The sequence below is a fragment of the Molothrus aeneus genome, chromosome Z (genome assembly GCF_037042795.1).
Source record: "Molothrus aeneus isolate 106 chromosome Z, BPBGC_Maene_1.0, whole genome shotgun sequence".
NCBI lineage: Eukaryota > Metazoa > Chordata > Aves > Passeriformes > Icteridae > Molothrus > Molothrus aeneus.
Window position 1 is genome coordinate 29756693 of NC_089680.1, and position 14852 is coordinate 29771544.

At 36.5% G+C, this 14852-nt stretch overlaps 1 protein-coding gene across 1 annotated transcript in view; it reads right to left on the reverse strand.

Annotated features, from left to right (window-relative positions):
- The window catches only part of MRPS27 (mitochondrial ribosomal protein S27), a 42779-nt gene that overhangs the window by 25839 nt on the left and 2088 nt on the right, over window positions 1-14852 (reverse strand). The window contains exons 3-4 of the mRNA XM_066569398.1: window positions 9266-9336; window positions 7305-7363 (exon numbers count right to left, since the gene is read on the reverse strand). Of these exons, the coding sequence (XP_066425495.1) occupies window positions 7305-7363; window positions 9266-9336 (130 nt within the window). The remainder of the gene's footprint in view (window positions 1-7304; window positions 7364-9265; window positions 9337-14852) is intronic.

Consider the following 14852-nt stretch of genomic DNA (forward strand, 5'->3'; position numbering starts at 1 on the left):
TAAACACTCTCCCACTTTTAACCTATTTTATTATTTCAAATGTGCTATGTAAGAACAGATGAAGGTAAAATGGCCTGATATTTTAATTTGAATGGCTACCCCGTAACCCAGTGCTATTCAGTACTACAATTCTGTAAATTAAAGCTGACCAAAAAAAAAAAACAGTTTGCATGCCCCAAAAATAAAAATCTGTATTAAAGGTATTTGTTTCCCCAAGAAACCTATATTGTACAGCTAGGCTTTACAAGCAGCATACCACAAACTAGAGAAGGTTACTAGTTAAGCAACTGAAAACAGAATTTTTAGTAACTATTGCCCCTTCTACAGCTGCAGACATAATATACTCCCCACTTTTCTATGTTATGCTTAGTTTAGCTCAAAAATTACTATGTGACTCAAAATAGCAGGAATGCACATATCACATCTAAGTTGAAACAGGAATAAAATAATAGCACCTACAAATACAAAAATCCTGACATACTGAGGATCTTATTTCACCAAATAAAAACAAGATTTACTAAATTGGTACGTTTTAAATAGAAAGCATTTTCTAAATGCTTTCCATGTTGCATTTAATATAATTAATGTTTACATACTCATTAAAATGTGAACATTTGCAGAGAAGCAATACTTTCATTTAAGGTTCTTTCTCAAAGGCAGCTGTCCACATCAGGAAAAATGGCATTGTGGTAAACATTCACCTCTTCTTTAAAAAAAGAAAATCAAATATATAAAACAAAGCTGTAAATAAATACCTCTAAACCATGGAAGTATCTACACAAGACTGTGTCTTTACTCAGTACAAAAATGGTTCAAAATTGAGTACTATCCTTCCAAAGAAATTAAACTGGTTTGAAGAACCCGTTTTCTGCTGCCAGAAAACAGCAATAAGCCTTTCTTTAAAAGGTAGTTTAAATTATAACCATGAAACATTATTAAATATTTTATTTGAATTAAGGTTTCTTGCTTGCTGATTTAAACTAAGACCAAGTCAGCAATCCAAATAATTCTAATTCTAATCAACCTATCTGCAATAAGACAGCTCTACAGGTCTACAGCATGTCAAGATTATTCCATAATAAGTTGATAGTAACAAGTAGTTCATAGTTATTTTTTCCACCATATTTATTTTGATCCAAAAAAAGAAATACTTGCACCACACAGAAGAGTGATTTAGGCTGATGGATAGAATAATCACAAAGTTAACAGTTCCTAAGGAAGGGACCATGACAACTCTGCTAATGGTTTTAAGCCTAAAAAAAATTCATGGTTTATACTGGTAGCTGCCACTTTCAAGATAACTGAAAGAGAAAAGATTGCTGTACTGTTTAATACTATTTAGGAAAGCTAAAGGACAAGACACTCAGTAAAACCATTAACTTTTTTATTTTTTTCTGTTTACATGGTTTTGGAGACTAGCTTTGACTGCTGTTGTTGCTCAGGGGCTGTATGGAACCAGGAATTCCTTGCAGGGGAAGCCAGATAGTTAATTCTCTAGCATATCTTTATAATTATTAGTCATATTAGTCATTAACTAAAGGTAGCAAAGGAACAGATCTTTGCTAGTACTTGTTTTAAATTCTGAATCTTATAAAAGGTTTTAGTCCATCCTGGCCATTTGTGTTCATCTGAATGACTCACTCTCTACATTTCTGGCTGCATTTAACCTCTGTCTGGACTTTCAGTATTTCTAAAACGTAATGCAAGAAGATCTGCCTCAAGACAGACTTTTTGCTGATGCAGGGGGTTTACTAAACAACTTCTGGAATGCCATTGGACATAGCAAAACTGACCTTTAAGGAAGAGCATGGGTCAAACTCTGAGACAAAATTGCCCTTTCTCCTTCAATATATGAGTGCAACAGTTGAGATCTGGTCACGTTGTAGTTTAGACTATTTCCCAGAGAAGCTACTAGACAAAAAGCTCTGAGCTGTTGGCAAGAAAGACGCCAGGTAAAAGATACAGAAATTCTGCTATACCCTTTTCTTCCTAGAATTGTAATGAAAGCCCGTCTTCCAATATTAAATGAAAAACGTATCCACATGGAGGTGTAATTTCTGTCAATTTCTGAACCTGACTGGCTTCATCTATCTATTGACTCCAGAAATATTGCGGATGATGAGGAGGAGAGATTACCCCCAACACTGATACTGCAATTTGTAGAAGAATCCTTCTTTTCCTCTTGTTTTAAATATAAAGCTTTTAAAATCCAAATGCTTATCCTTCTAGCAGTGGCAACATACTACTAAAAAATTAGTGCTGATGAAAAGCCTTCCAACTTTTTGTGCTTTTATATGCAGTGCCTAGAAAATTCTTGACGAGTTTCTGCCATGTTTAAAGAAAACGATATATACAAAAGGACAGATGAACTATGAAAAGCAAATGACTGAAAGGGCATGTATTAGAGGATAAGAGCCTTCTGAATGCTCTTCAATGTTTTATTTTTAATGATGGTTCTCCTGCACTTCAAAGCATGTTACACTGAGCACACTGAAATCTGATGTTGTTACAGGATAAGGCTTGCTGAAATTTGGCTCTGGGTTCTGAAACGTAGTTACTAATGTTTTTTTCCAAAGATTCCAACAGTTCAGACTGTGACAAACCACAGACAGATGAAGACAACAGAGAAAACTGAAAGATGAGAGGGAGAGTATGAACGTGTGCCCCTCTGTGCAGAAATGAGTGAATGCTGGAGCCTCAGCACAGTGGAGTCCTACAGCCAGAACAGCTACATCTGACAGCACTGGCTTGGATAGTGACCAATATTTCTTCACATAAAGCAGCATCACACACTGGCAACCATAGCAGAACAGCACTAAACACTGGTATTTCTGTCATTCACATGAAAAGAATGAAATATTCTAATGAGGTATATATCTCTGGTGTTTCCCTTCCTTGTGCCTCCCTACCTTCTGAAAAGCTGCCCAAATCTTTTGCAAATTAACTTATTTTAAAGCAATCAGCCTAGGCAGGTGTCCAAACTGGTAAAACATACCATACCAACAAAACGTGCCAACAAATTGTATTTTTCTCTTCAGATGCTTCCACCACTTCTCAATATCTTTTAAAAATATAACTGCTGCATAACTTGAATAGCAGGCAGCTATTTCTGACTCATTTATTTTTATACCTTTTTTTTAACCCATATACTTTTCTGGAGGCATTGAAAACCAAGATTTGATCAGTTATTTCACCTACAGCCTTAAGAGACTGAAAACATCTCAAAGGAAGAATTAAGTATGTTACAAGACTGTGTTTGTATCTCCTATTTGTGCTGGAACAGGTAATGGTATTCATTACGTACTGTAGATTTCTATACAGAAATGAAGTACCATACTAGTAAGAATGAATGTCACACAAATATCATTCAGGAATACATTTTTTTTGGTACACTGTTAAGATTTATTATAAACAATACTTTATAGAGTAACAACATTTTCAGACACTAAACTGCTTGACTGGTATGAAAATAAAAGTGCAACATCTGCACCAACAGAACAGACATGCAAATAATAGAGAGAGCAGTGAAACTTACTTTGCATGTAATGTTGCCTTGAGCAGTAACACACAAGTATTATTAGGAAAAAGCACAATTTCATATGGACAGAGATCAGAGCCCCAAAATTATTTTAAGGCTGAAATCAGGCCTCAAAGCTGTAACTTACTACCACCCAAACTAAACAATTCTATGATTCTATTAAAGACAGTACATCTAAGAATGCGGGAGAATAACTTCTAATCATTTGCTATTGTCTCATTTTGTGATTATAATCAGGTATGGACCCCAAGTAATAAATCCTTAAGTCTGCAGAAACAACTGTGTTTTCAAAAAAAATTACTAATAACAGAAAGATAATAAAAAAATCTAGGCAGATTGTGCAAGAATTTGTAGAGCACACGCACATACAAAAACATTCTCCAGACATTCTGTATACTTTTTTCTACACGGTGGGTCATGGGTTTAATGCAATTAAAAATTCTCTTGAGGAGTCTCAACATAAGAAAAACTTCACCCATTCTTTTCACACACATTGAAAAATCTCTGTTGGCACAAAACCCACATACAAAATCAGCAGTTACCTCATCACAAAACCTCTCTTCATTATGCTAATGTTTCAATCATAAGAAAAACACCCTGATGTGAGAAATAGTGACATCTCAGTGAGACAGGACAAAGTACAGCGAACTGCAGATCTTTGATCTGGCTGAAAGAGCTCTGCATTCTGATGAGAATTTTTGCTGGGATCCTAGGAGATGAAAGGATTTTTTTAAAGCCTGACAGTTAACAGAAGGGGGGAGGTATTCAGATGAGAACAAAAAGAGGAGCACTGAAAGCGGATGACATCATGCCTCAAACTGGCCTTTACCATCTTACTGACATGTTCCACAATAGCAGCTTCCACACAGCTATTCCTGAGTTCAAGATCCTCTGTGGAGACAGTATGGCTGGAGATCCTATGCTTTAAAAGCACAGAAAATTGAAATAGGTCTAAATATAACACATATATTTTATTTTGGGATCCTAAATGTGTTATGGTAATGGTCCAGAATACTACTTTTTGAAACTACATTCTGCCTCACATTACAGATGGAAAGTCTCCAGTCTACAAAGCTAACAATTACAAGATCTGCCACTCCCATCTCCAGGAAAATCCCATGCTGCAAGCATGGAAATGCCATTACTTTCCTCTGATTGTTCCCACAGGCACTTTGCCTTTTGTATCAGGAACATCTTCCAACCTTGTAGGGGCCTTGGAACTGATTACCTTTCCCCTCAGGTTTCCAGAGGCCCCAAACACTACGGAGAGGTACCAATTTTCCCTCTTTATGCTCTACAAGCAACTAAGAGGAAAACCACAGGACTTTGGGAGCATTCAGATTATGTTCAGTCAAATGCACAAACAGTCAACTTACCATGTACACACCATGTACACAACACTTGTTTGCAATAGACTTCTATACTTCAGAAGACATAAAATGCAAAAAACAGACACAAAACCAGTTTTTCTCTGATACTGCTTTTCTCCTGTTCAGAAGTTTCCTCTACTTAAATAAAAGAAAAATTGTACTTGGAATTTTCTCATTAAGGCAGAAAAAGAGAGATTTCCTATCAAAGCTTCTCTGCTTCTTAACTTTCCCTCTCTACACCCCTCATTTATGTTTCATGGTGAGGCCATTTACATGGGACATTTCTGTGTGTCAAACATCCTCACAGCTGCAAAGACCTATCTTTATAAAAATGTCTTTCATTTTACCTCCAGCCTAAGTGCAAACTGTAAAGACCAACTAAAGTATCATGCAAATACCTGTATCTCCTATACCCTAAGCTAGAACGCATATTTTCACTTGACAGAGAAAATTCTGTTAAAATTAGGATTTTTACATGCTGTTTCACTACCTGAATACACATCCATTTTGAGAATAGTTTGGAATGAAGTCTCCCTGAAAACTGATGCTAATACCACCAAAAGACAGCATTTTGCAACACCAAAACAAAGCACCATCACAGGGACACAAAGAAGAAAAATTTCAGCCAGAGCATGTCCAAGAAGACATGTGACACATCAATACTTTTCTATTCTCCCCATATGGACGACTAAAATCTGAATCAATGGCAAATTATTATATTTGATACGCACACAGCTATACTCTCACCAGCCACAGTGGAATTCTATCTTAGGAAAATTGTAAATAACCATGATTACTGTTGAACTGTAATTCTCTCTACTAGAAGGTGTTCTTAAGGATAGAAATCCTGTGTTATAAACTGAGGTACTAACCAAGTCCATATTAAGACTAAGAATGTTATTTACTTGTTAGAGACTCCCATGATATTCTCTCCCTCTTACTATATATAATTTTTTATGCTCCTAAGTTTTTGTCACTCTTTCTGAACTTCTTTTTTCAAGAAGAAAGAATCTGTAAGATACATTACAGACACCTTACTGTCTGGATTTTATCTGTACAATTTTGAGACTTAGCAATTAAAACTACCCCACTTTCCTTTGTATGTCAGGGAAGTCAAAGGTCCCTTGAAATCCCTGACCCTAGAGGGCCTGACTCCATCAGACAGAAAGTAAGGACGTGTGGCATAATAAAACACATTCAAGAATGTTACTAAAAGGTACTAGAGGGCTCTCATGGCTTTACCTTCTTCTGTTTTCATCTCTGCTGTTGCAAGATGGAAAACTGATTTCTGTCTACAGATTCTGGTAAGACCAGTGAAATCTTGATCAAAAGGAATGAAAATGCCACTAACCTGCCCTCTGTGAGTGAGTCTTCTTCCTACTTTTATTTTTAAACTACAGGATATTGCTAGTATTGACCCATTTCTATTGTTTCCATATTGAAGTTCCAAGGTTCGGATACAGTCCCAGTAGTACCACAGAATCAGTATAATGCAGTCACATACTTAAAACAGTGCATACACTTAAACCAGCTATCCAGAAAACACCTTAACTAAAAAAAACCCAATCATTATTATTTATAAATAACTACCTGGCATTATTTGTAAGGATGCTCCCTCATGCGCTTTGACAGGATGTGTTAGTTTTTCCATCAAAAAACTTAGTTCTCAAAATGTGTGTGCAACTGTCTTAAAATTTATTCTAGTGATCAGCAATAATTGCTACCCTCTCAAAGTCAATACTGAGAGGTATTGACTTGAAGCAAACAAGTATTCAACCTGACACTACCAGAAAACTTGTACACTTCAATCAACACAAAAATAGTTGCCAAAAAATGTAACAACCCATGTATAGAGTGAACTACACAGCTCATCTGGGAAACATACAAGTACTACGGGGATAATATATTTCCTTCACCCTTGACTTGACAATTACCACAGTATGCCCATTTTCATTCTTCTGTGTTCTAAGGAAACAAGCTTCCTTGAGTCCTACACTTAGACATCTCCAAATATCATGTAGCCAATTCAGATAAATAATGATTCAGAGACCAAAAAAAAAGTACTGAAAGGAAAAACTGTGAACAAACACGACTATTTATATTTTCAGCATCTTTAACATAAACCAAAGCTGCAGGTTGCATTAGCTGTTAGCTCAGTATCTCAGATTAACATGTTTGACAGGAGACAATGCCAGAGGTCCAGAGAAGGGCAGCCATAACCATGGAGAAGTTGGCAAGAAAGCCCTTGGCTGTGAGTTGTAAGACAAGTAGATGCGCATACTTTGCAAGAGAGAAATCAAAAGCCAAGGAGCTGGAAAGCCAGTCTTCAAAGGACAAGACTTCATGGTATTTACTCGTATGACTTAAAGTTCATGTTGAGGGGAAATTATGCTTACTTGTAAAGGTAGTATTCAGCTTGATCCACTTCTTCTCGTGAAGAAATGTTGTCAACAAACTGATTAAAAATAAGAAGTAAAAGCTTAAAAAAGGAGTACTCACTTGAAGCATATTAGAAGAAAATAACAAATAACAAAATACAATTGTCTGGCACATTTAGCTATCTGACAGTACTGGAATTCTTCATATCTCTGCTCGCTCCTAATTCTGGTTTCTTCTAGACTGCTAAAACTCCAATCTTTTTAAACTGAGAACTCCCTTCTTTAATTCTGAGAAATTGAAATATGCATCTTGAAATTGAATATGCATCTTGAAAGATATCTGAGGATTAAACACATATAGCTCAGTACCCTGTATTTTTGCTGTTCCTTTAAATCTTTGCTCTTTAAGCATACCCTTTATTTAAGTATATGAATGTTCCTCCCATTTTTGCAACAATTTTGAGAGAGCTTTGACATGCCTCATTGCTTTCTCAAAAAAATAATATTTACCTATATTTTGCCTGTTGTGCCTACTCATAGTACATATTGTGAAGCACAGGGACAGCAAAATTTTGTGTTTCACTATACTTAAAAACAATGGTAAGAAAAAAAATCACCCTCCCATGCTAAACTGCAAAATGATCCCCTCATTTACAATCCTGTCTTCTTACAGAACTCCCAGTGCTATCAATTACTTCGATACAAGCCAAGATTTATCTTATGGTAACAGTGAATCCTGTTTTCCTGTACATTTTACTAACATAAGTATAAAGGTGCTGGAACACTACAGAATCTTAATAATATAATATCTTTAGTTCAGAAGAAACAAACATGTTCTCAAGGCCAGTGCTTCTCTTTACCCTAAGCCTAATCTAAAAATAATTCAGCTGACTGGTATTTGGTCTCCCATTCCTTCATTCTCTTTGCATGCTGTATATGTAGAGATCTCATCTTCAGAGCAAGGCAATAGCATGCCTGTGTACTTTACCTACATTCCAGAAAATAAGAATCTGGTGTTAACTTCAGGTACTGGAAAGTGGGGCTGTTTGACAATCTGAAAATGCTATTTCTCCAGGGAGGTAAGCCCAAAGCAGGAAATGATTAAATCTGATTCATAAAAATGAGAGGAACACCTACTTCCCTCATGGACACCATCCCAGAAGCAATGGTCAAGAATGCTTGATCTGTGTAAATGCTTGCTCTCGTAACTGAACAAATCATTCTGTGACTCCTCAGTTAGTGGTGCAAATTATCCTAATTAGTGGTATTAAAGAGATAACTCAGCTTCTCTGGGTAATTTTGAAGACTGAAATTAGTTTCTTGTTTTGTTTTTTAAACAAACAACTTCTTTATTCTCCTTCTTCATTACAAACACTCATTTACACACGGAATTTAAAAACACATTATCTCTGCTTTTCCTCCCCTTTTCCATATCCAGAGGATGGAACTGGCTACTCTTCCCAGTAAAAATAACGGCTTTGCTTAACCCATGTCAGCATTTGCTCTGCCTCAGTCCGCTGCAGTGAAAGAAAGCTATAAAAGCAAAATATATCTACCTCCACCTCACTCTAAAAGAAGACTGGAACTGGAAGAAGATAGACAGTGCAGTGTACTAATTCAACTCACTCCCTTAACAGCCTAGGGTCTTATGCACTGCCTGAGGAGGTTTTAAAGCTTTCACAAAGAAACCATAGGAAGGCAGGAAACACATATTAGGGAAATACACAATCCAATAACAGTGAGGCCCAATTCTACTGAGGAAAAAAATCTGTTTTGAAGACCCTATGATCTGCGTACTAACTAATGAGTACAAAGTATCAATAAAACAGCTTTATACAGCAATTTAATAGTATAACAAGACATTTATGATCCTGGAACTCCTAACAGAAGTGGTATCATTTATCACCTCTCAGCTCACTTCACTACACAAGCATTCCACAGTACTTCTACCAGTTTATGATTGGGATTTATTTCCTTACCCGGGCTACTGTCAAAGAGCTGACAGGCAGTTTTCTTTCATAGGTTCTGTCCATTAAGTGGGCTAAGTCAGCTGGAGAAAGCAGAAAAAGTAAGTGTTTAATCAACTGGCATAACAGGAAAATCTGCAAAGCCATCATATAACCTACAATACAACCTACGTCCATGAAATCAAATTCCATGTTCTTAACATTTCTATTTTAAAACTGTATGGAAATAGTACTTTCAAATATGGTTGAACACTTTAACAGAAAATAATGCATGAGAAAATTCTCAACATGACAATCCTAACTTTCTAGAAAAAAAAGGGTAAAAAAACCTACTCTATAAAGTGCTGGATGAAATTGGTATAATTAATATAAGTCACCTAAAACAAAAAATTAGCAGGTGTCCTTAAAATCCCCACTTGCTTTCAAGCTTAGCATCTGCTGGACAGTGCTTTAGGCATGGATCTTTATTTTACAGTAAAACAATGAGACACAGAAACATGTAGTACCATAGTGATAAACCTTACAGACACAAACAGCAATCCAAAGAAATCCTGTCAATCAAATGAGGCACTGTGCCAGTAACTAAGTAGCTTTATAGCATTCTGCTTCAGCAGTGATATAACAATATTCATCTGACCATGCAGGAACTGAAACTTCTGACTGTCAAACAGGCAGCCAGCCATTGCATTTAATGAATTAATTGGAAGCTAAATTAATTTAATTTGGAGTTTTAGCTTTGTACTGTTCCTGGAAAATAAAGGTTATTCAGAAAAAGGAAGCTGCTCAACATATGCTTAATGAGATCTGTTTGACCCTGAACTGACAATATCAAATCTATAAGCTTTAGAGACTTCAACCATGCTCTTTCTTGCTATTCTCCTCCATTGTGAGGACCAGAAATCTAACACATTCCCTCTGCAACATTTGAACTTGCTTCCTCCTTTGCAGCTGTTACTCAGTGAGTCACTCCTTTTATACCTCTCAGTAAAGCCCACTGGCCATCCTTGGCCAGCTGATCAGCTGGTTCGTTTTACAATTAGTTTTCTGAAAAAGTCAATCTGCTTCCACACCTCTCAGTGAAATGTGAGATAAGCAGAAATTGCAGCACTACATCAGAACAGACTAACCCTTCTACTCCTGCAAAGCTGTCAGGGGCAAGAAATAGCACTGCATCAGTAACATGCTCTGTCTCTGAGGGACGCTGTCCACAAAACAAGTGATATTCCTATTTATTACTTTTAAAACACCTGTACCACAGTCAACACTGGAGAGTACAGTTTTAACAGAACAAACGACATCCATTATAGGTAATCTGTCAAATTACAGCACATGGATGAAGTTTTCAGTAAAATGACAGAGCCCTGACTTAGAAGAAAACAATTGACTCCTAGTCTGTACAATGCTGTTGTCTGCCACATAACAGTATTCCTCGTTTACTTAACAGCTTTCCTCCTGAAGAGTTCTTCAAAAACAAAATCAGCATTTATCTCCTGGCTGAGGAAAGGCAAATTTACCACGACCATGAAAGCAAAGAGAAATTTGCGACAAAGTTAGTAAGGCCAGTATCAGCTTCTACAAAAGACAGCACAAGACATTAAAGTGATGTGGGCTATCAAGGCCATGCTATACAAGATACCCACTAAAAAAAATGCAATTTTTTTAATGGTAAAGAAATTTATATGGGAATATCCTTACAAGAAGTGTCTGTAAGTGCCTGTAACACTGACTCTGTATTACGCATCTCTCCAGAAGTCACAAAGGTCATGATGAAGCACATGGGTAAAGGCACATGGAGCATTCCCAGTAGTGCTAGAATTTAGAGAGAAGGGATGCTGTGACCAACTCAGCTTATCCAAGTCAAAGCACCAGGTAGGTCCTTGCCTAAATGAAGTCAACTGTCATTCACCATTCTTAATCTCCTTTTTGAGACAGCTGGAAAGAAATGTTTTCTCCAAAATCTGTTATCTTTGATGATACAGCAATGTGGACCTGAGACTCAGAGTTCATTTATCTATTCCAGAACTGGTTTTGTTATGCATACCCTCCCAAAGCTCGAAGGTGATCCCTATGACCACTCTGGGCCACACTCATGCCCTGAGCTGAGCATTTCTTTTGTCTAGGTGCTCATGAAGATGAAGAGCCTACTCTAGAAAACACTGACTACTTTAGTAGAATATAAACCAAATTAATACAATGCCATGAATACAAGATCAAAACACTGTTAGCCATTATACAACAGCATCCTCTGAGAGATTTCACACATAGAATTTTAATGGCTGACCTTTATTGCTGCCTACAAAGCTGAAACTCTCCATCAGATTTACAGTATGGAAAGCACTTACCTATGAACTCCATATAAACATTAAACACTTATCTATCATCTCCAGTGTAAGAGTCATAACAAATGGGCTGATTAAATCTAAAACAATAGCAGACAAATGAAGATAATGGAAAATTTAGCTTTGTTTTCAGACAAGTTGCAGTTTCTGCAGTAATATCATTACAGGAATTAATTGCAATGAGTAATTATTTCCTAGCTTGTTTTCTCTGAGGAACATCTAAAACCAGACTTTTTTCCTCAAATTCATAATTTGAAATAATTCAGCCACCTTTTGTAAATCAAGTTTGCTCCTTAAGTTGCTATTCAATAATCAAGATTGAAGTTTCTTCTTAGTTAAAGCATCCTGACAGCAGTACTAGAATGCAAGCATGTGAATGCCCACATCTCCTAGCGTTGCTGACAATAAAACCTGAGTGCTTAAACTGTCTATAAACCAAGCCAATATTTCAATGGCCAAATCAGAATCTTATGCACATTTTAACAGATACATACTGCAAATGCCTTTGTCTGGCTCATAAAAAAAAAACCACTAGTCTGTACAATCTCTCATATATGCACCCTAAAAATACATTTCTACAAGATTAACTCCATAAATTTAGTTTCTCTAAAAATATATTACTGCATGTTCAAGAATTAATGAAATTAATGAAACAAGCCATAAATGTAAGATTAGGTCATTTAATTTCAGGCCATGACTTCACAAGGGTCTCTATAACACTGGTATATGAGACATCACGTTCACTTTTATTTTCATTTGTCCATAGAAACTTAATATCTTGTTGCCTGCAACAGGGTGGTTCAGGACAATGACTCAGAAAATACTGACCCTCACATTCCAAGTCAGTGGATATGACTTCTAATACTAGTTTGGTGGCCAAGGAAATCATCATAGTTTCATGTTGGTTTCACAGTGTGTACCTATCCACAGAATGTAGCCATATTAAAAAGCAGCATATTATCATTATGGAGAACATTTGGTCACCATGTAAGGTCACTTTTATTCTACTTATGCCCTCATATTCTTAGAAGTGGTTCACTCAAGACAGTGGTCTGATCCAGTGGTGGAAAATGATGATACAACTGAGATGCAAAGTTTACCTGTCCTGGGAGTGACGGGCAGAGCTAATACCTTAATTCACAGGCCAACACTGGTACTAAAAAGAAAGCCTTGTTTTATTTTAAAGACTCAACTAAAATATAAAGGCCGAGGCAAGTATTTTGCCTTACAAATTTATTTGTTCCACATTTATCTCTATTTCCACATAACTGGAAAGAACAACGGCTTTGTACTGACAAGGCTTTGAAGGGAAATTATTCATGTCTTTAGGACAGCACTGCCACCTGGTGTTGCAGATGAGCCAATTTAGGTCCTGTGAATCTTTCTAACAAAAAAATGAAATTTCCTACCCCACCTGCATTCTGCCATCCCCTGTGATTCTGGTTTCCTTTGTACTTCATTTTTATTATATGGAATCCAAATTACTTCTAGGCAGCCATCTTCCTACCAACAAGCAATTTTCAAATTCCAAATTAACGCATTTTCAATCTTCTTGAACAAAAGCATTTTGGTACACAAAATACAGTCTTGCTCTTTCCCATACATTTTTCAACAGTGAAGTTTGCGAAACTCATCCATACCTGGATTCTAAACTGAGGTTACAGTGAAGACAATAAAGCATGTCTTACACGGACACAGTAAATGAGCCTATGTCTGGGATAGCACATCACTGCAGCAGAGAAATGGAAATTACTTGAAATAAAAAAATACTTCTTTTGCCCTTAAAAGTATCTTCACAACATAATTTTGCGTAACAACAGTTCTAAAACAATGTCTGAAACACAGAAATAAAAGAGCATTTCCTCAACACAAGGAACTCACTCTAGCTATAATCACCAGTTAGTACAGACAAAACTGTATGTACAACCAGACAATTGACAGCTACAGAGCAGACGTCTGCAGGGCTGTCTCCTCTCTGAAAATGCTAATACAGCTGACACCGTGCTAACTTGTTTTCTTTTTTCTGCGAACACAAAATGAAAATGCAAAGCAGTTCTTTGAAAATCATGGAATAGACATCTGCTCTGGCTCAAGACCATCAGCAGAGGAGCAGCAAGAACTGTGCCTGCCAAACAGACACAGAAGGTCTTGCCAGGCCTGGAGAAAGCCAAACATGGACTGTACCAGCACCAGCACAACGTTTTTTTTCTACAGTGGATTTCTATTGGCTATGACACTTGCCAAAATAAGAACTCATTTTCACCTGGAGGTGTGACTAGTTCAAATGCATCACAGGGCACAAATCTGTGGCTCCAGCCCAAAATACATGGCATGAGCAGTCCTATTGACAGCAAAGTGTAACAAGGTATTAACAGTCTCTGCAGGATCCAAGCTACATAAATAAGGACCCGCTGGCTGTTTCTCATCCATGTAGAGCCTAATTCCCACCTAAATGCTCATAGGCAAATAAAGGAAAAAAATTAGTGCATAAAAACCAGACTGGTTATTTTGTCTGTCCTCCTGCCTGACAAAAGCCCCTGAATTTCAGCTGATGATTCTTCTTACAGCCTCATAAACTGTGTTGCAAATAACAACCACAGTTCAGGGGCCCAGTAATGAAAACAGACTATAAATTATGGAGTCTCCAAATTTATGGTACAAAACAAAATTAAAAAAAAAAAAATCTATCTTTAATATGGAAAAATGCTTTACAAGATGCTTTGTCTTTAATGTAGTAACCAAAAAGACAGTGGAATGTCATTTCAAATGTAAGACAGACAAATAATTTAGCTATAAAATTTGCACGGCAGATCTCAGTACCATGTGTAGATACAGTTTGACATATAACTTCTTGAAAATAGGAAGTTTAGCTTCATTCCCCCCTCTTCCTAAAAAAAGTTTATAATTCAAGATGAAACTGATGAAACTGCAAAACCTTGAAGAAAATTTTCTATTTAAAAAAGCCTTTAAATATGATTGTCCTGTAATACTTCTAGAATAGCTTTTTTTTCACACTGCAGTACTGTTAAAACAATGTCAATGAAGACATCAGTCAGAGACAGTCACACACTTTGGATTTTGTGAAAGAAAAAAATTAGCTAGTAGAAACTGAACATTAAGTAAACAGGCAAATTCTAACTTGTTTCTGTACTACGGCTTTGAATACATTTGACAAATTTTTAAGATGTTGAGTGCTTTTTGATATAGAAGCCCAGAAGCATATTGTTTCATACCCTTTTTTATTTTGAAGGTCTTACAGA